Source organism: Gopherus evgoodei, chromosome 6 (genome assembly GCF_007399415.2).
Source record: "Gopherus evgoodei ecotype Sinaloan lineage chromosome 6, rGopEvg1_v1.p, whole genome shotgun sequence".
NCBI classification, from domain to species: domain Eukaryota; kingdom Metazoa; phylum Chordata; order Testudines; family Testudinidae; genus Gopherus; species Gopherus evgoodei.
In genome coordinates this window covers 39,327,828-39,351,834 of record NC_044327.1, presented here as the reverse complement: position 1 = coordinate 39,351,834, position 24,007 = coordinate 39,327,828, and the positions used below count along the sequence as shown (strand labels likewise).

The following is a 24,007-nucleotide window of genomic DNA, read 5'->3' as shown; positions in this document are numbered from 1 at the left end:
GAGCTCGAGTCCCTTTGGTGCTGCAGCCAATCGGATTTCGAGGCCGGCAGTGGGGTTGGGCGAGAGGTTCCGGGTCAGGGGGCGGGGCAAGGAGCCACGTGCGGCAGCGGCGGACCTAGGTGCGGGAGGATGAGTTCCCAGAGGGGGAACGTGGCCCGCTCACGGCCCCAGAGACATCAGAACTCGCGAGTTTTCAAAAATGACAAGTATGACACAAGCGCCCAGCGCAAGGTACGGAGCGGCCGGGCCGAGGCGTTTCCCTGACAGAGCTCTGAAGTGCTGCGAGTAGCCGGACCTAGGGCCTCAGTGTGCCCGGGCGGTCTGCAGAGCCAGCCCCTGCGGGGGCTGTCGAGCGGGGCGGAAGTGGGGAACTTGAGCAGGGGTGCACGTGAGTTGCTGCGGCAAGTCCGTCACGTGCCCTGTCCACTGGACGGTGCTGAGCAGTCGTCGTTAACGTGCGATAAACAGCCGTTAAACCTCTCACCTGAGCAGGGCGCGATCGGTGTGAGCGGGGAAGCGCTAGTTTGTGCTGGCCGGCTGGGAGCCCCGAGCCGGATAACTGGGGGCCGGGGAGGTGGCGCATTGTTTGTACAAGGGAGGTTTAGGGGTACGGGCAGCTGCCCGACAAGCCGAAATGACTAATAACTTCACCTGGCATCATTAAAAACCAGGCATGGAAGCCACGTCTGGGGATGAACGCTCTCTCCAGCCCGCTAATGGGAGAAGGGGAGGGGTAGCTTCAGCTCCCAGTCTGTTGCCTAAACTGGAATGTAAAGGGACCGTTTGTCAGCCTAGCTTAGGCCAAAAATGTAGGATTTGTGTAATAATACTGTTACAGCCTAAGGTCTCAGGAGTTTAATAACATATGCCTTAAGTTATTAACACCATTTTACAGATGGGAAACTTTGCCATTGAATCATTTACTGGTTTGTTACAGATGCAAACCAAAGTCTTTGAATGGCTTTTCAACTTTGTGAGTGGCTCTGGTGACTTAAGTCTAATAAAACCATGCAAGATTCACAGGTTTTCTTAATGCTAAACTGACAAACTTCTTTTTGGGATTTATTTTCAGTTTTAGGATTAATTCAAAACAAAAACTCGGTGTGTGTACACCTCTGAGATACAAAACTGAAACAAAAATTCAGATGGACCCTGATCATTATATCCTGACAGTTCACATAGTTCACCACCCTGCAGTACAGGTTTAAATACTCATAACTAACTTCCCTAAAATTTGTATAAAAATTGTTCGCCTTTATTTTTTTGTAGTTATTGGTTATGTACACGTAATATTTCAATTGTTTATAGAAATTTGTAAATTGTACAGCACTGAGGACATTAACTGGGACTGTTTATTATGATGATGATCTTCTGGATAAGGCATAGACTGAGAATCAACAATCTGAATTCTAGTCTTGACTCTGTCATTAACTTGTTTCTGCTAGTGCATCACAACCAAAATATGCTGGTTCAAAACCAAAACTGGCTACTCTAATTTTTTCTCTAAACCAGCAGTTCTCAGACTATGGGGTGGACCTCTCTAGAGAGGCATAAACTCTGCTACTTTTTTTTTTTTTTTTTTTTAAGAGATCTGGCTGTCAGCCCCAGATGGTTGGGGCTTGTGCAGAAAGGCTGTGCACACCTTGGTGGCAGGGATAAAGGGGACAGCTGGTGCCCTGCAACCCCTGGCTCTTCTCCCTCTCCCAGTCTCTCACTGGAAGGCAGCCTGGGATCAGGCTTTCCTTCCGCTCACAGTCAATCCCTCCCCTGGAGGGAGTGGGTCTCCAGCTGTTAGCCCCAGGGTGGCAGCAGCAGTGCAGAAGTAAGGATGGCAATGGGGCATTAAGTTTGCTGTGAAAAATGGTATAGACAAAAATCACTCTTCAAATTGCCACCCTTACTTCTGTGCTACTGCTAGCATCCTGCTGCCTTCAGAGCTGGGTGCCCAGCCAGCAACTGCTGCTCTCCACTCTGCCTCCAAAGCTCTGTGGTGGTACTTTTGTGAGGAGAGGGGTGTAAATGACTGCAGCCACAAACGGGAGGGCAGCTGATCTAATAAGTTCAAGAACCACTGCTCTAAACGGAAGTTAATTAATATAGAGTTGTAAAAAAAAAATAAAAATCCTCATGTTACTAATTTCTGGTGGCTTTAAGAACAAAGGATTTATATTTCTTGTCAATATCTCTAAGGGTATGTCGACAGTACAAAATTAGATCATTTGATACAGTCGATTGTATGTGTCCCCCCAGTCGATTGTATGTGTCCACGTTAAGTCGGTGGAGTGCGTCCACAGTACTGAGGCTAGCATCGACTTTCAGAGTGTTGCACTGTGGTAGCTATCCCACAGTTCCTGCAGTCTCTGCTGCCCATGTGAATTCTGGGTTGAGCTCCTAGCGCCTGATGGAGCAAAAACGTTGTTGTGGGTGGTTCTGGGTACATGTCGTCAGCCTCTCCCCCCCTGACACAGTGAGAGGAACAGCTGAGAATCTTTTTGCACCTTTTTCTGCGCAGACGCCATACCATGGCAAGCATGGAGTCTGCTGAGATTGCCACGGCAGTTACGAGCACTGTGAACACCACACGCATTATCCTGCAACGTATGCAGCACCAGAACCTGCAAAAGCAGGCGAGGCAACGGCAGCATGGTGACGAGAGTGATGAGGACATGGACACCGACTTCTCTCAAAGCTTGGGCCCTGGCAGTTTGGATATCATCGTGGTAATGGGGCAGGTTCATGCCATGCAATGCTGAATCTGGGCCTGGGAAACAAGCACAGACTGGTGGGACCGCATAGTGTTGCGGGTCTGGGATGATTCCCAGTGGCTGCGAAACTTTCGCATACGTAAAGGCACTTTCATGGAACTTTGTGACTTGCTTTCCCCTGCCCTGAAGCACAAGAATACCAAGATGAGAGCAGCTCTCACAGTTCACAAGCAAGTGGTGATAGCCCTCTGGAAGCTTGCAGTGCCAGACAGCTACTGGTCAGTCGAGAATCAATTTGGAGCAGGGAAATCTACTGTGGGGGCTGCTGTGATCCAAGTAGCCCACGCAATAAAAGATATACTGAGATCAAGGGTAGTGACTCTGGGAAATGCTGCAATTGGATTCCCTAACTGTGGTGGGGCGATAGATGGAACGCATATCCCTATCTTGGGACCAGAGCACCAAGGCAGCCAGTACATAAACCGCAAGGGGTACTTTCCAATGGTGCTGCGAGCACTGGTGGATCACAAGGGATGTTTCACCAGCATCAACGTGGGATGGCCGGGAAAAGTACATGACGCTCGCATCTTTAGGAACTCTGGTCTGTGTGAACAGCTGCAGCAAGGGACTTACTTTCCAGACCAGAAAATAACCGTTGGGGTTGTTGAAATGCCTATAGTTATCCTTCGGGACCCACCGTACCCCTTAATGCCATGGCCCGTGAAGCTGTACACAAGGCATCTAATAGGCTGAGCAAGTGCAGAATGGCGGTAGAATGTGTCTTCAGATGTTTAAAAGCGTGCTGGCTCAGTTTACTGACTCGGTTAGATTTCAGTGAAACCAATTTTCCCATTGTTATTACGGTTTGCTGTGTGCTCCACAATATCTGTGAGAGTAAGGGGGCAATGTTTATGGCAGAGTGGGAGGTTGAGGCAAATTGCCTGCCTGCTGATTATGTGCAGCTAGACACCAAGGCAGTTAGAAGAGCACAGCAGGGCATGCTGCACCTCAGAGAAGCTTTGAAAACCAGTTTAATGACTGGCTAGGCTACGGTGTGAAAGTTCTGTTTATCCTTGATGAAAATCCACCCCCTTGGTTCTCTCTACTTCCTTGTAAGCCAACTGCCCTCCCCTCCCCACTTCGATCACCGCTTGCAGAGGCAATAAAGTCATCGTTGTTTCAAATTCAAGCATTCTTTATTATTTTATCATACAAATGAGGGGATAACTGCCAAGGTAGCCCAGGAGGGGTGGACAGGGCCACACTGCACTTCAAAACTTATTGAATGCCAGCCTTTTGTTGCTTGGGCAGTCCTTTGGGGTGGAGTGGTTGGGTGCTCAGAAGCCCCCCCCCCCCCCACCACCACATTCTTGGGCATCTGGTCGAGGAGGCTATGGAACTTGGGGAGGAGGGTGGTTGGTTACACAGGATCTGCAGCGGTGGTCTGTGCTCCTGCTGCCTTTCCTGCATCTCAACAATACTCTGGAGAATCAGTTTGATCTTCTAGTATCCTCAGCATTGCATCCTGCCTCTTATCATCACACTGCCGCCACCTATCATCTTGATTCCGCCACATGTCCTTGCGTTCATTTAGTGCTTTCCTGCACTCTGACATTGTCTGCCTCCATGCATTCTGCTGGGTTCTTTCAGTATGGGAGCACTGCATGAGCCCAGAGAACATTTCATTGTGAGTGTGGCTTTCTTTCGCCTTCTGATCTTCGCTAGCCTCTGGGACACAGATGATACAGGGACTGTTGAAACGTTTGCTCTTACTAGACATGATCTGATTTGGTGCCCTTTGTCTGTTATTAGTACCTTACATTGACATGGGACCTGTTTGCGCTTGGACAACTGCCACCTGTAACACTGACAAGTAAGTTATTTTAACTGGAGTGGTTTGTGCACTGTATACAGTCACATTCTTTGTTTACATATTGAGAGTTTGTCACTACTGTACAATTTTTTTTTTGGTTGTAGACTGACTCTTTATGCTGAGTCTGCAGATTGTGTAGTGACATTTTAGTTGTGTATCTTTATACACCCCCTTGGTTCTCTCTAGCTGTCACATGTATTTTTATGAAGGGTAGGGCTGTTGGTGTGCCTTTTGTGAGTTTTAGTACAGTACATGATGTTAGTTTGAAGTCATTGGTTACAGTGGCATAGGAGAGATAGGCTTGGAAATAGGTTGTGGTCTCTGTTGTGATATCAATTTCTGTTATGTATCATTGGAACCATTGCCAGATGTAAAAACAAAAGGTTAAACTGAATTTTGCATAGCAACGAGTACATTATCTCTTATAATGCATATCTAACATGTCAAACACCTACCTGAGATTAATGCACACTGACAATTTGTTCCTTGCCACTGCACCCAATCTCAGATCAGCATTTTGTAGTGCACTTCAAGAATGCCTGCCCCCAACAACTTTCAATTCTATTCTTTAGAATGAAGAGCAACTTCCTTAAAGTTTAAAAGGATATCCCCAGAATATCTACTTGCGATAATAAAATAGGGAGGGCTATAATATCAGTGTCTTCACACTTTTTCCAAAGAGATGTGCTTGTGTTAATCCACTCTTCCTCCTCCTCTTGATGTTTCTTCTCCCCCTCCCCCTCCTTCATAATTTCGACATTGAGTCACTGTGGAAGGTAATACTACTAGCAGGGGAAGGCCTTATCAAAAGCTTGTTTTGTTTGGGTTTGAACACAGTTATGGGTGGGATCAGTGTAATCACCTCTGCCAGAGCGTTCTTTAGCTGGTGACTACTACATTGCAAATGTTGTTTCCTGCTCTGAGCTAACTGGTCTGTGTCAGTTTCTATACTTACAGGGCCACTGCAACCTGTCTTTCTGGTTCATGAATGTGTATGAAGCCACTGGAAGTTTTAGTCCATTAATAATCTTATAGGCAGCCAGGAGAGTGTGTAAAGTACTAAATGATGTTCATTCCTGCCTTTGTTGATCAATAAGCATAATGCTCAAATCTGAATTGCATTCAACCCCGTTTTAATAGAATAACTAAGTTAAACAATTGAAAATGGAAGAAGTTATTCCACGCTCACTCACTGCTTCTCTGCGTTGATGAAGTCCAGCATGAGTCAGATGCCCTCAGTGGACGACAAGTTCGCAGCTCCAGAATTTTTTGTTTTTAGCAGCATCACTTGGTCTTCACCTGGATTATGTTTTTAGCCAAAAAAGTCCTCGTAATAGAAAAAACTAAAAATATTCCCATGTTACAGTCTAGATGTAAAAATAAATAAAACTCCACACTTGACAACGTGGTAATTTTTGTCTGGTTAAATTCTTATACATTGACTATAACTGGGGCTTCTGATTTTTGGTTGTAGCTGATAAAAATCCTCCAAACAAAATATTGGTGTTTATCCAATAAACACCAGAAATGTTTGTGTAGACAGGCCCTAGATACAAGTAATGTGTAGAGTCATAACATGGACTAGAGATGCGATTTCTAAAGCACACTAAATGTGTTGCATATTAGTTGGTCTCTGTAGACCCTGCTTGTGCACAGTAGATTCCCAAATGCACTTCAACATAGTGCTGTTTTAACATTACTACTGTTTCAAGCATGCAAGAGGACATTAAAGACATTACTCAATACAGTATACAAAAGAGCTTCAAAACCCTCTGATTCTTGGACATCTACAGAAAACTTCAAAATTGCTAGGAAAAAAAAAACCCGCCCCCAAAGTGAAACTAACAAACCTGGAAAGCCAGAAGCCCTATAAATAACACATACAATAGCTGGCAGCTACTCCCACATGTTTAGTTCTCTTGTGGTTCCACCCAACCAAGCCCTCTGACTGATTATTACATTTCACTTTGTCTGCTGCACAAACACCACAGGTTGGAATGGCGTAGGAGATGCTAGCAAGGCATCAAAGGACAGGGGACAGACAGGCTTACAGGCATTCTGCAACAGCCTCTGTTGCAAAGGAGCAGGCAAACTGCTATTCTCTTCCATTTCTGTTTCTGATTTGAAATTGCCCTTTTGGTTTTCAAAGCTCTGGATTGTTTCTCCCTTCCACTGACTGCAAATCCAGCTACACATCTGTGGGCTCCTTTTGGTTTTATAATACAGGTCTCTTCTCTTTATTAGTTTGTTTCACTATCGGTCTGGTAGGGGTTTCCACTTGCACTGCTCTTCTGTTTAAAACATTTTCCTGCTCCTATTCCTAACTACTTCTACTCTTTACATCTGCTCTATTCTCTTTAAAAAAAAAAAATAACCACAATACCACAATCTTAATTTTTTATTTTGGGACCCAAGATGATAAAATTACTTTCTTGTTTAGGCATCATGCATTTATTTCCATAGCATTTATCATAAGTTGACTAAAAATATTTATTTAAACATTGTTAGTGGTTATTGATAGGTCAGTCTTCCTAATTTATTTTTAAGCTTTGAATTGAGTATCAAAATGGCATTCAATGTGTGTGATTTCTGACAATCTTAAGTCCAAAAGAAAAAGGAATCTTCAGATAACTAAATACTAATTATGGCAAAGACGACAAGGTAATTAGACAAATGTTAATTATACTTTAGCTGTTAAGAAATTGGACTAGTTCTTCAAATTGTAAAGTGATTTGCTGCAAAACAAAATTCAACTGCATTACATTTATATTACCCTTTATTAAAGATTCTCACATGTACTGTTCATTTTAAATAAAAGTCACAGTGCATGTCTTTGTGGGAGAGGACCTCAGATGAGAGCTCTGTAGTTTCATATTATTCAAGCATATGTTGCTGGAACTGTAGAAGACTGGACATGTGAGTCATAGCTTCTTTGTCTTGTGAGCCAGTCACCTGATCTTAACTTAAGGTGAACTTTGGAGTTTCAGTGTAAAAAGGAAAAGTTAAATTATGACTAATATGGGCAGGGCTGGGCACCGACTAAGGAAGTAGAGGGATTGGGGAGGATGAGGGAGAAGAAAGAGCATGTATCTTTAATTGATGTTCCTGTGAGACTTGTTTAAAACTAACATACCTCAGAATTGAAAAATATACAATATGCTGATTGCTTTCATTGCTGTATGCCAGCTGATTTCTGCAGGAACAGGGCTAGTACAGGAAACCTACTGCCAACAGGAAATGAGCATCATTCTTTGTCTGATAATTATAGTGTTCAGTGCTTCATGTCTCCATTAAAATGAACTCAGGATTTCTCATAGCTTCACAAACAGGTATTTATCTATCAACTATGAATTATTTCCAGCTAGTACTTGGAAAAGTATGTGTTCTTCAGCATTATTACATGCATTGCAATTCTCTTGGGTATGGCCACATGCATTCCAAGTACATTACACATTGCTGATCCTATCTTTGTCATCAGTCCAGTAGTAAATGTTTCCTTCTTCAGTACCAGTCAGTGTATTATTGGAAATTAGTGAAGTATCTGTAAGGGACGCTGACTCCTTTTTTAAAAGTACGCTGCTTAACAATAATGAAGTTATTGTTAAGCAGTGTCTTCTTGTACCCCCGTAGCATATTAAAATGGCTAATGATACAAAGATGGTCTTAGGAATACAAATTACTGCATACTGATTCAGCAGTATGTTTGGGGGGGCGGGGTGAAGAGAAACTATTATGCACTGGTTTGCAGGGCTTTAAATTTTAACTCAGACTACAGTACTAAAGTTTTGCAATTAAATTTATCCTAAATGAGTATGGTTGAGACAATAGGAAAAGGAGTCTTAGCTGAAAACAAATCCGGTCATTTTCAGAATGGTCAGTTTTAAAGGGAAGGTCCATATTTTAGTACTTTATCCCAGAGTTCTGTTTTTTTAAACTATCACACTGTAAATTAGTATACAAAAAAGGCACATACCTAAAAGGTGTCTTTAAAAATATGCATCTGACGAAGTGGGTATTCAGCCACTAAAGCTCATGCTCCAGTACGTCTGTTAGTCTATAAGGTGCCACAGGACTCTTTGCTGCTTTTACAGATCCAGACTAGCACGGTTACTCCTCTGATATTTAAAAGCATGGTGGCTGAAGTAAAGTTTTCTTCACAAATTCAGAAGGGTGCTAGGATGTTCATGCTGTGGTGATATCTCGAATATCTGATTGCATTATAAAAAGTGTTAAGAATATTACATTTGCAAGGCCAAGCACTCAGGAAAAAACAAAATTAAGGCTGCCTATGCAATTTCAATTTATCTCCCTTCTGCATATGTACTATGACAGTCTTCAATTACATGATCATATGATGTATTTTCCCCCCATACTGCTGAAATCTTCCTCCTTCTCCATACTGCCTGGGCACCAGCAGGAACATTAAGAGCACAGGAGGGACAGTATCAGTGCTCTCCGTTTCAGTTCCAGTTCCTGGTGCCATGCTGGCCCCCAGCAGCCAGGAGCAGCAATTGCAGGGCCTGAGAAGGATTTTCCCTGTGGTCCTGAGATGGAGCATGCTCAGTCACTGTGTGGGGATGGTGCACGCACTGTGCAGTTGGCACACAGCTCCTGTGAAAAGATGGAGTGTTCTCATGGCAGCTAGAATCTTCAGAGAATTTAGCTGCCAAATTCTAATAAGTGTCTGCTGAGCATTTGTGAACAGGGATTTTTCAAAGGTTTATCACTTGGCAAAATTTGGACAACTTTTCATAAGGATAGCAAAAGTCATACCTGACAGCAGGGCAACCCCTTGCCAAATTTTGTTTACACGCTCCAAAGAATGAAGGCTTCTCAATGGAATGGTTGAAAATAAAAAACATGGATTGAATATTGTTTTTCAATATAAATATTACTTAAAAATGGCTGAACTCTTAGTTGAAACTTTTCCAAAAAAGATTCTGCCTTAGGCAGACACTCAGCATGGAAAACAGACTTGTCAGTTTGTTTGGCAAAGTTGTAAACACTGAAAGCTAGATCTTATAATGTGAAGTTTTGGGCAAACTTGACTAGAGGTGGTGCTGCGTGCACCATCTATAATAATTAGTTTAGAATAAAAAACCACTTTATTTTGAGACCAAGTTTTTATGTTTACTGTACTAAGGTGGAAAGTTAAGTAGTTGTAGAATGAAGATAGATAAACTGCTTCATCAGAAATCTAGATTAAGTTATTGTATAGACTATATACTTAAATACAAATACATTCCATGTTAAGAAAATAAGGGTTAGTTGCAGTCCCATTAAAGAGAATGGTGAAACTGCTATTGACATAAGTTGAACAGGATCAGGTCTGAAAAGCTTTTTGTTAATCGAATATGACAACTAGATGAATTGCTTAGATGTGTCTATTCTCCAATCATTTTGTGCTACACAGTAGTTATTTGCAAAATGATAATTAAAACCTGCAGTATTTAAGGGTTTCTGAACAATCCCTTCTAACTCTGATTTTTTTTCAGCTGTAATAGCAGATCCTGGGGAAAGGCTGGTTTTAAGATCTGTCCTTCATGTGAGACAAATATCTGTAAGGGTATGGCTACACTTGAAATTTGGCAGCGCTTTGAAGTGTGAGTGTGGTCGGAGCGCCAGCGCTGGGAGAGGTATAAAGGTATTATGTAAGGTAGCCTTAGGGCTTGGCTACACTGGCACTTTACAGCGCTGCAACTTTCGCGTTCAGAGGTGTGAAAAAACACCCCCCTGAGCGCTGTAAGATACAGCGCTGTAAAGCCTCAGTGTAATCAGTGCCGCAGCGCTGGGAGCGCGGCTCCCAGCGCTGCACATAAACCACATCCCTTACGGGTGTAGATTGCAGCGCTGATTACACTGAGGCTTTACAGCGCTGTATCTTGCAGCGCTCGGGGGGGTGTTTTTTCACACCTCTGAGCGCGAAAGTTGCAGCGCTGTAAAGTGCCAGTGTAGCCAAGCCCTAAGGCTACCTTATATAATACCTTTGATACATTGGTGAGGTGCATTTAGTTAACAGATGTTCAATCTGCCTGAAGTTCACCACTTGAGCCTGCAAGGATCACAAGTAACCTTCAGTCTGTGAAGACAGAAGAAACTTAGAGCTTCCATGGTGGAGTTGGAGAGGCTCCAGTCCCTTTAAGTCCTGCTTTGGAGTATGTTAAAATCCAGTTCTGAGAGGTTTTTGTTTTGTTTGCAGGTGGGAGCATGGTCTGGGAAGCCAAGGAGCTTTGGACTTGGCACAGAAAAGTTTTTCCTTAAAAAAATAAAATAAAAATTGAAAAGTAGAGGCAGAGGAATTTCCGCCACTACTGCAAGTCCCACTTTTAAGAGGTTTAGAGGTTGCAATTCTAGGAAGGAATCAGCACTTAAGAACTTGAGAGAATAGTTAGATATTAGGGTTGAAAGTTTGTGTCTGGGGCTGCCTGAGCAGGGCATGGCTCCACTTGCAGATGTAGAGCGCTGTGAGTTAAATGCGGCTTCAGAGAGCACAGTAGGGAAAGTGCTGCTGTCTGTCCACACTGACAGCTGCTTGCGCACTGGTGTGTCCACTTTTGCAGCAGTTGCAGCAGCATTGGGAGCAGTGCATTATGGGCAGCTATCCCAGCCTGCAAGTGACTGCAACATGCTTTTCAAATGGGGTGGAGTGGAGTGTGACAGGGAGTGTGTTGGTGTGTATGTGGGGGGAGAGAGTGGGGTTGGCGGGGGAGGGCATGTTAGCATGCTGTTTTGTAAATTCAGACAGCAGCAGACCCCCGTACACCTCACCGCCCCACCCACACCTCTCTCACAGCATTCCACACTAATGACTTGCATGCCGGCTGTCAGAAACTGAGCTTTGAAAAGGCATTTCTGCATTCCTACAGGAGTTCAAAACAATGACAAGAGTGGCCACTTGACTTAAAGGGATTATGGGACGTTTCCGGAGGCTGATCAGAGCGCAGTAACCCAACACCTCATTCACACTGATGCCCATGCGTTGTAGCCAAGGTGCAGCAAACGTTATTCCTCTCACGGAGGTGGAGTACCAGCAGTGCTGGAGCCACAGAGTCAGGGTGCTCTACATGCCTTGCCAGCGTGGAGGTGGAGTGAGCTAGGGCGCACGGTGCTTCTTTATTGTGCTGTAACTTGCAAGTCTACCCAAGCCCTCAGTGAAGCAACCAGTTTCTGTTCCACTTTTCATTCCAGAGGGAATACAAGTGGAAGATTCTTTCTACTGCTCCCCACTCTCAGGCTTTGTTTTCTGTTCACTCAAGGAGGAACTCAGTGCCAGATCATTCTTCTTTTTCTGGTGATGCTGAGGATCTCTTTGGAACTGAGGATTAAAATCTAAGGGCTCTTCAAATCAGTCTTTGAAAACAAAACCAAAAAGCGAGCAGCCTTTCCAAACAAGTATGGTACTTGTAACATTGATTCCCCACCACCCAAAAAACCCCCCAGAAACCCTGCAATAAAACAGACAGACAATCAGCACAACAGAAACCCATATTCCAAGCAGAATTTTCCACACCCCTCATCAAAAGATCTTTTGATGAGGGGTGTGGAAAATTCTGCTGGTGGAGCTTTCCCAGTCCAAAACAATCACGATGTGCACAAATTTCCCAAAGTAAATAAGGCCTTAGGCAAAAGCGGAGGAGATGAGGGTAAGGGTAGGGTCTCTAGGTCACATCTGTGATGTGGGGGAGAGCCAAGGATTGTACCCCTCAGAGGAGATACGAGTACTAATAGAATACTTCTTCCCAAAAATCTACTCTCCAGTTTTTGTCGGTTGCAATGGAAGGCTGAAGGGAAATGGCTGAGTCTTATTTCTCAACTTGTCTGTAGGACTGTGGGAAAAATTGTCAGTAAAGAGGTAGGAGTGGTTATAGTGTAAAATATTATTTGCAAAAGAATATTCTAAACTGCTAAGTAAATTGATTGGGCTTAAATCAGATGGGAAGGAACATAAGCTACTTGTATTAAGGTAGAATAAAAATGGCTAAGGCGATCAGAGAAATTAGAGTTGGTATTCCTGAAAGTTTGAAGATTCAGTAGATAAAATGGATGTGCACTCAGCCTGAGGCTTATTAAAAGATCTAAGAACCTATACTAAGGAAACTACTTCTTTGCACTCTTAACAATTACATCTATCTTAAGTAGGTAGGTATGGAAGATTAAATGAGTATTGGAATACAGTAACTCCTCGCTTAACGTTGTAGTTATATTCCTGAAAAATGCTACTTTAAGCAAAATGATGTTAAGTGAATCCAATTTTCCAGTAAGAATGAATGTAAATAGCGGGGGTTAGGTTCCAGGGAATTTTTTTTCACCAGACAAAAGACTATATATGTGTACACACACTATAAGTTTAAAACAATTTAATACTGTACAGAGCAATGATGATTGTGTAGCTTGGTTGAGGTAGTGGAGTCAGAGGGTGAGATGTTTTCCAGGGAATGCCTTACTGCAAAATGATGAACTAGCACTCAGATGAGCCCTTAAGGGTTAACACATTGTTCTTAATGTAGCCTCACACTCTATAAGGCAGCACCAGTGGAGGGAGGGGAGACAGCATGGCAGAGACAGACAGAGACACACACTGTGTGTGTGAGACACTGCCTTTTTAAGTTGATAAGCAAGTTGAGACAGCAGCTGCTGCCAGCAAGCTCCTTCTGTCCTGAGCCCTGTCATGTTCCCCGCTGCTCTGGGCTAGCTACCACACTGCACTGCTCTCTGTGGCCATTGCAAGAACTACTAATGTGGGCACACCATCAGTGTGGAGCTGTCAGTGAGGACAGACTACAGCCCTTTCCCTACTGCACTCTGTGAAGGCTGGTTTAACTCAAAGTACTCTAGATCTGCAAGTGTAGCTGTGCCCTAAGAAAGGAGGACTGTTTAAGAAAGCCAAGGTTCCCTATGCCCTGGATAACTATTTTCTAGTGCAACTAGTGATTTTTTCATGTGTACTGTATTCTCATCTAATTCAGTGAATAGGAGGACTTTTTTTTTTGTGGTGGTGGGGGTGGGGCAAAATGTACCTATACTAAGCTTTCCCTCATCATGGAAACACTTTAGTTCAACTGATCATATTTCCTTTCTTTAAAAAGAAAAATGAACTTAGTTCATGGTATGGAAGACATTAAGTGTCCTCGTGATGGTATAAGATGTGGCACTGCTTTTAGAAAAGTCTGAGGCTACCCACTTAATGTACATCATCATTGCTAAAGCCTAATATATTGTAAATTATAGGTATTAAACTTGTAACCTGTCTTCAGTGAACAAAGCTGGTGTCTCAAAATCCATTTCCGTACTAAACACACACATGCATTTTACTCGTTGAGTGTAGTCTGGCAATGCTTACTTTTACTGATTTTTAGGAATGCTTGGAAGTGTTCAGTATCTTTATCACTAACATAAGAACAGGTTGATAAACATATGAACTCATTGTTCTTGCACTGCCATTAGAATACCTCTTTCCCCCAGTACTCTAGCTGCATGGTATCAAAAGATGATGAAATTACTTCATAAGAGGTGCTTTTTTTTTTTTTTTTTTTGGAACTAAACTGATGAATAGTTGCTAATTGGTTGGTTTATAAAAGATGACACTTCAAGCACAATTTTTTTTTTTAGAAAATCAATGCAAAGCTTCATGATGGAGTGTGTCAGCGCTGTAAGGAGGTCTTGGAGTGGCGTGTAAAATTCAGCAAATACAAACCACTATCAAAACCGAAGAAATGGTGAGTCAACAATTACTTCACAGCTAATCACTGTATAATTTGTGAACCTCTGTTGGGGTGTACCATTTTTAGAAATTTCATTTTGATGTGTAGAAGAGATGTAATCCCTATTGTACTGAGCTCTAAATTCAGTAGGCTGAAGTTCCAACAAATCTTACAATGTTATATTTACTTTATTAAAAAGTGTTGTGTTTCTTAAAAATGCAAACCGACGGGTGTTTTTTGTTTTTACACTGCATATATGGAACCTTTCATTAAAATTCCTAAACATCTTTATGCATCACAGTGCTTGTGAGGGACCTAATTATCATAATCCTCTGAATAGACAAACCTGAGGCACAGAAACAAATGATTGTCCCAAGATTGCAAAGTTGGTCAGGGACACTGAAACTTCTCTATTTTTACAGTACACAAGATTAACTGGGGGGTTGGGGGGGGAGAGGGGAAGGGGTGGAATTTTTAACTAGATGAATGTATTTTTTCAATCTTGGAGCCTGTCAAACCTCATTCAGTACTACCAAATGAATAACTGAATAGGCATCTAACAGAGCTATCAAGCGCCTAAAGAAACCCTTTTAGGACTTAATTACACTTTTATTCAGGCAGAACTTCTTTATCTGTAATTGGGCTTTAAAATAAAGTGTTTTGTTTCATAGGAATATATTGTGTAAAATATGAATGGCCTCCATTCAGGTGATAGTTTTCATCAGTAGATTTTTCTTGTCATTCATAGAGATGGAAGACCATTAAAATCAAATCAACTTTATTTTAAAAAAATTCTCTTCAGTAGCTGAGATAGAATAGATGGCTCTGGCAGTTACCAGATTTTCCTTATTCTAAACATACACAAATAAAGACTGCCACTATTACAAACTGCTCCTTATAAATGGACATCACTGGAGCTCTGAGGATGCACAGCTCAGCCTCTGCAGATTTAATTGCAGGATCAGGCTAAAATATGTAATTTTAGCTAATAGAATGCTTACTGTTTAATGTGACCTGCACATCAGATTAAAAAAAAATAAAGGAATGTTAAGAATATTTTTGGTGGAGTTGCAAAATAAAGTAATGCACATTGGAAAAAATTACCCCAACTATACATACAATATGATGGGGGCTAATTTTAGCTACAACAAATCAGGAAAAAGATCTTGGAGTGATCTTGGATAGTTCTCTGAAGGTGTCCACGCAGCGTGCAGAGGCGGTAAAAAAAACAAAACAAACAAAAACACACCACCCAAACAGGATGTTATGAACATTAAAAAGGGGATAGAGAATAAGACAGAATATATTATTGCCCTTATATAAATCGATGGTATGCCCACTTCTTGAATACTGTGTACAGATGTGGTCTCCTCATCTCAAAAAAGATATACTAACACTAGAAAAGGTTCAGAGAAGGGCAACTAAAATTATTAGGGGATTGGAATGGGTCCCATAATCTGGAGATTAGCATTTTCAGTTGCAACTACTTCATACAATTAATTATACACTGGGCGTACGTGGTTCTAAACTTAAGCTGTTGAAAAACGCTACTCTGCAAAAAAGTACACACAAAACACTTGCCCATTTTGCAGTTCCTATATTTCTGCTGAAGTTATTGTCTTCATTGGAGATTGGCAACTTGTACCATTTAATTTTCTGTGGATGTTACTTGTAGATTTCAGAATTATGAATAGTGTCCTCCTAGAGCTCAAAATACTAAAACCAGAGTGAAAAATATCAATTACTTCATAGTAACTTGAGTAACAAGGGCTATTTAATGGGTTACTAAAGGTGTGTGGTATGTTTGATCAATTTGGGAAAGCAAACAAAAACAGAATGTCAGTTTGCCTTCAAAGTTTAACTTTACTTTTAGAAAATTCTTAAAAATCTCTCAAAAGACTCAAGTATTCTTGCTTAGGGCCCCCAGTCAGCTAGCACCAGCTCTGTTCTGTGACGCAAAGAAAAGATCACCATTCAGGCCATAAGAGGGAGAGGTCTGGGCTTTAAAGGGCTATTAAGGGATTAATTAATCTCTAAATTTCTCAAGAGTTTAGTATTCTGAAACCACTTTTTATCTTAAACAGCAGCTTGACTGTACTGAAAGATATTTGTACAGCATTTCCATCTTGTTCATGCTATCTTAGCTGCTGGAAATTATTAAGTGATCTAGTGTTACGTGACATTCCATCAGTCATAACTCACTGATGCTTGCCAGAAAGGAGATGCAGAAGACATTTATAAAATGTAAGCAACATCCCATGAAGCTTACATGGTTCCATTCCAGACGTGAAACTCAGACCAGGTTCTTCAGCTTTGCTAAGTTGATTGGTTCTGATTTGAGCCATAGTTTCAAAGCCATGTGAGATTTAGGATGGCTTAATTTTAAAGCAGCATTTCAAATAAAAATGCAGGGTGTCAGCTGAGGTACAGTAGAACCTCAGAATTAAACACCAGAGATACAAACTGACTGGTCAGCCACACCTCTCACTTGGAACCAGAACTTTGTGATCAGGCAGCAGTAGAGACACCACACCTCCCCCCCCAATGCAGTACAGTACTGTTAAACCACTTAAAAAAAAAAACAACAACAACAAAAAAAAGAGACATTAAAAAAAATTTGGCAAGGAAACTCTTTTTTAATTTAAATTAATATGGTTAGCAGCATTTTTCTTCTGCATAGTAGTTTCAAAGCTGATGTTCAGTTACACATTTTTTGGGAAAAAACATAAGGTTTTGTTCAGAGTCATGAACAACCTCCATTCCCAAGCTGTTCATAGTTGAGGTTCTACTGTAGTTTGGAAACCATGCAAAGGGAAACCAAAGAAAATGTTCCCACAAATATTTGTTTTGTGTCTGTTGTGTGCTTGCTTGCAGTTTATAGTGTGGTCTGTTTGTGGTGCTGTTGGCCAAGCAGCCTGGGAGGCAATATTGAAAGCTTCCTACAAGGCTCTAGCCTGCCATTCTTTTGTCCCTAATTCTTCTAAAATCCCTTATCAATGGGGCCAGGCTTAACTCAAGGAGTACAGGTGGACAGAAGTCACTCACTGACAACGAAGCATAATGGGCTGAAAGTGTTGAGTGTATGTAATGACAAAAGTATTTTAAAAAAAAAACTGAAAATGTTTTATGATTTAATTCTGTGGTTAGTTCCATATGGTCCACTCCTAGAAAAGTTGAGCTCCTTTTAACAGGGATGGGATATGCAGTCCTCATGGCGAAAAGAGAAAAGGCCTGTTGCACTGTCTGTTTAAGTCTGGCTAGTGATAAGTCTGAATGGAAGGCAAGTAGTGGACATATCCCACTTCTGCCCTCATCAGGGGTAGGCATGCTCTGAAGAGCCAATTTAGGATTCAGTGAAGACTATTTCAGTTGGCCTTCAACTTGCTTTGTTACTGAATTGAGTCAGTGAGAGCAGCTCCCTCTGCAAGTCTGAGGGCTTGGCTATACTCAAAACTTCAAAGCGCTGCCGTGGGAGCGCTCCCGCAGCAGCGCTTTGAAGTGCAAGTGTGGTCATGGCGCCAGCGCTGGGAGAGAGCTCTCCCAGCGCTGCAGGTACTCCACCTTCCCATGGGGATTAGCTTGCAGCGCTGGGAGCCGTGCTCCCAGCGCTGGGGCACTGTTTACACTGGCGCTTTGCAGCGCTGTAACTTGCTGCGCTCAGGGGGGTGTTTTTTTCACACCCCGAGTGAGAAAATTGCAGCACTGTAAAGCGCCAGTGTAGCCAAGGCCTAAAAGTATCCCAGAAGTGGCTGCTCTTGAGACTTGGATCACATTATTAGTTCCCAAAGCTTTCTTATGGCTTTCCTGGCTTCAAAAGAAGTTGAATTTTAAATTTATTTTCATTTTGTAAAGGAATATTCAGTGCTATAAAATCACTACTATTTAAAAGAAAATAGCCAGGTTGGTTAAAAAAAAACAAAACACATTTTCATGAAAAAAATTGAAGTTTTAATTTGATTTCAGATCAGATCCATTCTTATTACATTTGATCATGCTAGTTACTGAAACTAAAGTGCTCCATGACAGCACATGAAGGGCTTATATTCTCAGAGAACCATGATTCCTGTGCTCTTCAATGTCCTGAGGAGTTGGACATCCATGAATCACTATCTTTGAAGCACAGTGTGGTCTGGAGTAAGGTGAGACAAAGATTGGAGCCCAAGGAAGGGAGTTGTGGTATAAACCAGATAGTATGGAATACTGTAAAAGTGCATAGGTTAGTACTTTGTTCTCCTTGAACTTTTTTGCATGAATGGCATGTCTTTGGCTGGAAACTTTGCAGGGTCTGGGTGAGTACACCTTAGAAACCTTACTGCTACAGACTGAGCTTTTCATATGGTCTTCCAGGACATTACTACAGAAGATTTTAGAGCAGTTATCCTGTGGTACTATACATTCAAGCTCCATGAGATCTGGTGCCCTGCAATGTAGGGTTGTCATGATATAATTCCCCACTCTGAACCTTAGCATCCAAAAGATGGGGTACCAGCATGAATTCCTCTAAGCTGAATTACCAGCTTAGTACTTGTAGCGCTGCCACCAACCAGGAATTCTAGTGCCTGGTACACTCTGGTTCCTCCAAAACCTTGCCCAGGGACCCCCAAGACCTAGACCCTCTGGATCTTAACACAAGGAAAGTAAATCCTTTCCCCCCGTTGCCTCTCCCAGGCTTCCCCTCCCTGGGTTACCCTGGAAGATCACTGTAATTCAAACTCCTTGAATCTTAAAACAGAGGAAAATTCACCATCCCCCCCCTCCTTCTCTCTTCCCCTCCCAGACTCTCCCTGAGAGAGAAAGTAATCCTAACACAGAGAGAAATTAACCTCTCTCCCCCCCTTCCCTCCTTTCTCCCCACCAATTCCCTGGTGAATCCAGACCCTGTCCCCTGGGATCTCACACCAGAATAAAAAAAAACCAATCAGGTTCTTAAACAAGAAAAGCTTTTAATTAAAGAAAGAAAAAAAAAACCCAGTAAAATTATCTTTGTAAATTTAAGATGGAATATGTTACAGGGTCTTTCAGCTATAGACACTGGGAATACCCTCCCAGCCTAAGTATACAAGTACAAATTAAAATCCTTTCAGCAAAATACAAGTTTGAACTCCTTCCTGCCAAATACACATTTGCAAATAAAGAAAAAACAGACATAAGCCTAACTCACCTTATCTACCTAGTACTTACTATTCTGGACATATAAGAGACTGTATCAAAGAGATTGGAGAGAAACCTGGTTGCACGTCTGGTCCCTCTGAGCCCCCAGAGTGAACAACCACCAAAATCTAACAGCACGCACAAAGACTTCCCTCCCTCTAGATTTGAAAGTATCCTGTCCCCTGATTGGTCCTCTGGTCAGGTGACAGCCAGGCTCACTGATCTTGTTAACCCTCTCCAGGCAAAAAAGAGATATGAAGTACTTCTGTTCTATTAAGTCTTACTTATCTGTTTATGACAAGGGTATGTCCTCACTGCAATGTAAGCCCAGGGTTAGTGGGACTCAAGTCCATGGACCCAGGTCTGAAAGCCCAGATTTTATTCTCAGGGCTCCTATGAGAGTGTGGATGCTAAAGATCTTTGCCCTAGGCACCACACCTGTGCTCTAGTGTACACTTTCTGACCATTCCCTCAGTCCTCTTTTCACCAGCCTTTCCTCAGGTTGATAATGGCACTAATCTTTTTAAAGAAAGCTTATTGGTGTTTAAGTTAAAATGGTTAGTTTTGCTTAGTCTTGTTTTTAATGCTTGTTTGAACTGTTTGGTCTTGCTTTCCTCAATCTTTGAAACTAGCGCAACAGATGGTGACTGAAAGTTGTGGTTTAAAAAAGTAGTCCTCTTGCCCCAAATAAGATGTTAATTACTAGCCCACCTGGTCCTTCCAAGAACTGGAAGAGTATTTGATGACTTGGTATCCAGCCTCTTTTGCTTCCTCTGCAAGACCCACTGAAAGAAACTGTGGACTTGAAGGATTCAAGTGCTTCAGGGCTGAGAAGGGCTGGCTTTCAGGGTGGTGTTTTGGGTCTGACTATATTACATCAGAAATATCATCTTGTTTTTTATCCAAAAGAGAAGACTTTTGATATATCATGAATGTTTGAGTCATTCAAACTTGAAGGCAGTTTAACCTTCAGGCCAGATGTCCTCTGACAATAGCAACCAAAGCCTCTAAAACGTTTGGAATAGTACACTGCTTCTTGTGGGTTTAGACTCAAATCATCTTTTGTACATTGAGAAATTCAAAGATGTATAATCTATTTTCTCTGCATCTGTAGTTTGCATTTATAAATTGCATATGACAGTACTATATTCTGCTTGGACTATTCTTGTCTGAGCAAAAGAAATAGGAAAAGTTGTACAGCTTGTAAAGAAACAGGCAGTGTTAGTGAACCAAACAGCCTACTCAAATTAGTGGACACAGAGATCTGTGTTCTATCATTTTGATCATTAACAAATTCTTCCCTCTTTTGGTCTGATTTTCCAAAACTGACCTAAGTTAAATGAGAAAAGAAATGATAAAACAGTCAATTAGTTAACATTAATTAATATTTCATAGGAGATTGGCATATACATAGAGGACTTTATTATTACAGAAAGTAGTCTTCTCCCACTTTTGGGGGGTCTATAAAACTTTCCAACAACCAGTCTAATTGTTTCAAGAATCAGTTGAACATTCCAATATGCTAACTAGCCACAATCACTCTAATATTGTTTTCCTTCTTAATAGTGTGAAGTGCCTCCAAAAGACTGTAAAAGATTCTTACCATATTATTTGTAGATCTTGTGCTTGTGAATTAGAAGTCTGTGCTAAATGTGGAAAGAAAGAAGAAATTGTAGTTCTGTAAGTACTTCTCTGAAAGTTTGATTACCTGCCCTAGTTGTAGCTCATGCATTTTCTTAACAAAACATGTTTGAAATTTCTAATGTTAGTATGCACTTCAAGTAATCGTGATAGGATTCAGCAGAAGACGGCAACCTCAGTCCTACAGAAATCAGGGGTGAAACTCCCATTGTCGTTAGTGGGAATGAGATCAGATCCAATAAGACTGTTTTAGGTGCAATTTACCGTTTGCAACTAAGCCCTCTAAAATGGATTAAGCAGCTAATTTATTGTTTGAATTTGTCATCTGATTATTCAGAATTATAGTCAGCAAAAACAAAAAACCAAACAAGGGTTGCTATAGAGCATAGCAACTATGCTATTTAGTTTTTTTATTGCTCTTGTGCCAGCAGCTTCTCTTTACTGAGCATCATGTATTAATTTGCTGGTATGTGGCTTATGGCCAGCAAGTTTGGTATGTTGAACTATTAATGGATTCTTTCAGGGACCTCTCTCTCTCTACTATTCATTAGTTTTTCCATTCAGCAGAAGTAGAGTTGTTTGGTTTTTTTTTTAAAAAAGCTAGAAGTTCCCCCTGCTCCACTCCCCGTTTAATAATTAGATCCTGAAAGCCTGACAAATAATACTTGTATGTTTCCGTTTAGGATCAGTAAAGGACCAGAGAAGATGGAGAATGAGACTACTGGAAATTGCCAAAGAAAGATCAGTAGAAGAGAAGAGTCAGAGGAAAGTGATGAACTGGATTTTGACATTGACTTAGATGGCATGGACGAGAAGAATCCTGACATGCTTGAGGAACATTTTAAAAATATGAAGTTTGAAAGGACAGAAGTCTGAAACTGTTCCTGTAGAATCTTTATATGAAAGGCTAAAAGTTCTAATCTGGAGACTGTACAACTGAAGAAAAAAGTCAAAGTGATACCTACCTAGTATTTCCATTATGACAGTTAAGTCTGACATTTGAGTACTTAACACACTAAAAATAAATGGAACATTTATATTAGAATTTTCTCTCAAAAAATCTTTATGCAAGAGTGGGATTCCACAATAAAAAAAAATTGTCAATTTCTGGTATACAGGGAGTCATGGAGCCTTTCCACTCCCAGGTCACTGGTTTTAAAAATCATCCTGATTGGAAGTGTCAAACTCACTGTCATGTGGTAACTATTCTGTTTGTGCAAAGTGAGTTACAGATCTCAGGCCAAAATATTATGGACAAATGGCCGTATCACAGGAAGGAAAGTTGAACTGTCAAAAATAATGCTAATGAATGATTCTGGAGACTAAGCTACTCTCTTAGTCCTGCTAATATGCTCCAGAACAGGGTTCTACAGAGTACTGCCACTACCCCCACGCTTGCTGCTCATTTCGTGTGTAAATAGAGGATCTGAATGCTGTTATCATGTGATGAAGTAGGGGATTTTTTTGTATTTTTTTGTGGTTTTCCAATGGTCTGCACGCAGAGGGAGTGGGTCTTAGTGTCCCTGGGTGTTACTGGTTTAACAGGGTTAGGGGTGGGGGAGTTTTTGTTGTTACAGAGGACCAGAGAGGGAACTTGAGACCCCAGCTGATGGCCTGGAGGAGGGACACCCCAGCAGCTGGTGACTTGATGGCCCAGAGACCCAGCTCAGTAGTTGCAGCTGGTTCTGGCCAGTGGGAGGACAATGGGCTGCAAAGAGAGGACCCCATGACCTAACCAGCCCGTTTCAGCCAGAGGAGGAGGGAGAGGAGAGGAGGCCCAGACGACCCTGTTTACCTGGAAAGACAGTGGACAGAGGCAGGGCCTGGGGCTGATGATATCAGATGCCCAGCTGGGAAGCAAAGGCATTCGGGGCTGGAGAGAGGAGGCAGGCAGGGCCAACCTGGATGCAGGGAAGATGGGGAATGTGCTGGGCTGAGGGAGGCCAGGCCTGAGAATCAGAGTTTCCTGTGCTGTGTTAAATGCTCAACAAACCCTCCTGTTTTATGCTGGCTGAGTGTGTCACTCTGGTCTAGAGAACAAGGTTGCATCAACCCCTTTGGGGAGGTGGAGGCCCCGGGGGCCCAGAGCGAGTGGACTCCCTGAAGGGGCCCATGGCGAGAGACAGACGTGCTAAGGCTCAAAGAGGTGCCGCTCCGGGAGGTGGAGGGGCCTGACCCCAAGAGAGTAGACCCCTGGGAAAAGAGCTGTCTCACTGAAAGGATTTCCCCCGCACGAGGCCAAGAGTGGGTACGATCTATGAGTCCATGACATATGGTACCCTAAGCAACAGTACTTCAATTCAAGTCATGTCATTAACATTTAAAATGTTAAGATTCCCCCACACGCCTACTGTTTTTGGTTAGTGTATAGTTTGTTTCACACAACTGATCTTTCCTTTGTGAGCTGTATTTCTAATTTAGTTTGCCTTATGAGAAATAAATAGTGTCCTCTAGTGACAGTCACATATAACTGCATTTATTTTTCAGCTGTAATATTGCCAAGTTTGATCTCTAATCTAGTTCATATGTGCATTTTTGTGGGAACAGCCTTTCTGAAATTAAAGCAAATCAGTTTTCTGCATTATGGAGATCTGTCTATAAAATATGGATTAGAACATCTTCATGGGGAAGTTTACTGGAATAGAATAACCCTTTTATTACTTAAATTCAGTAGCACCTCTTGGTTGTGTGTTTTGCAACCTGAAATACTGCTGGAATTAGCCATGGCATATGAAACACTTGCAATAGATTCCAAGGCCAGAGGGGACCAAAAGTATTAGTCTCTTGTAAAAATTTTGGTTTTTTAAACTTAACCACATATGGTTCATAATAGAATTGCCCAGTTCTAAGGGACCTTGCTCAGTGTACACAACTGACCTGCTAAACAAAGTGCCATTTTGGATGCCTTGTCCGATTACAGTAGTAGTGACAGGTTG

General features: G+C 41.9%; 1 protein-coding gene across 1 annotated transcript; it reads left to right on the top strand.

The window, feature by feature from the left end:
• The first annotated feature begins 92 nt into the window (after positions 1–92).
• C6H9orf85 (chromosome 6 C9orf85 homolog) lies at positions 93–22,897 on the top strand. The gene is made up of 4 exons (XM_030567037.1): positions 93–231; positions 14,188–14,294; positions 20,997–21,110; positions 21,755–22,897. The coding sequence occupies exons 1-4, from the start codon at positions 130–132 to the stop codon at positions 21,945–21,947; spliced, it is 516 nt and encodes a 171-aa protein (XP_030422897.1). The 5' UTR covers positions 93–129; the 3' UTR covers positions 21,948–22,897.
• The last annotated feature ends 1,110 nt before the right edge of the window (positions 22,898–24,007 follow it).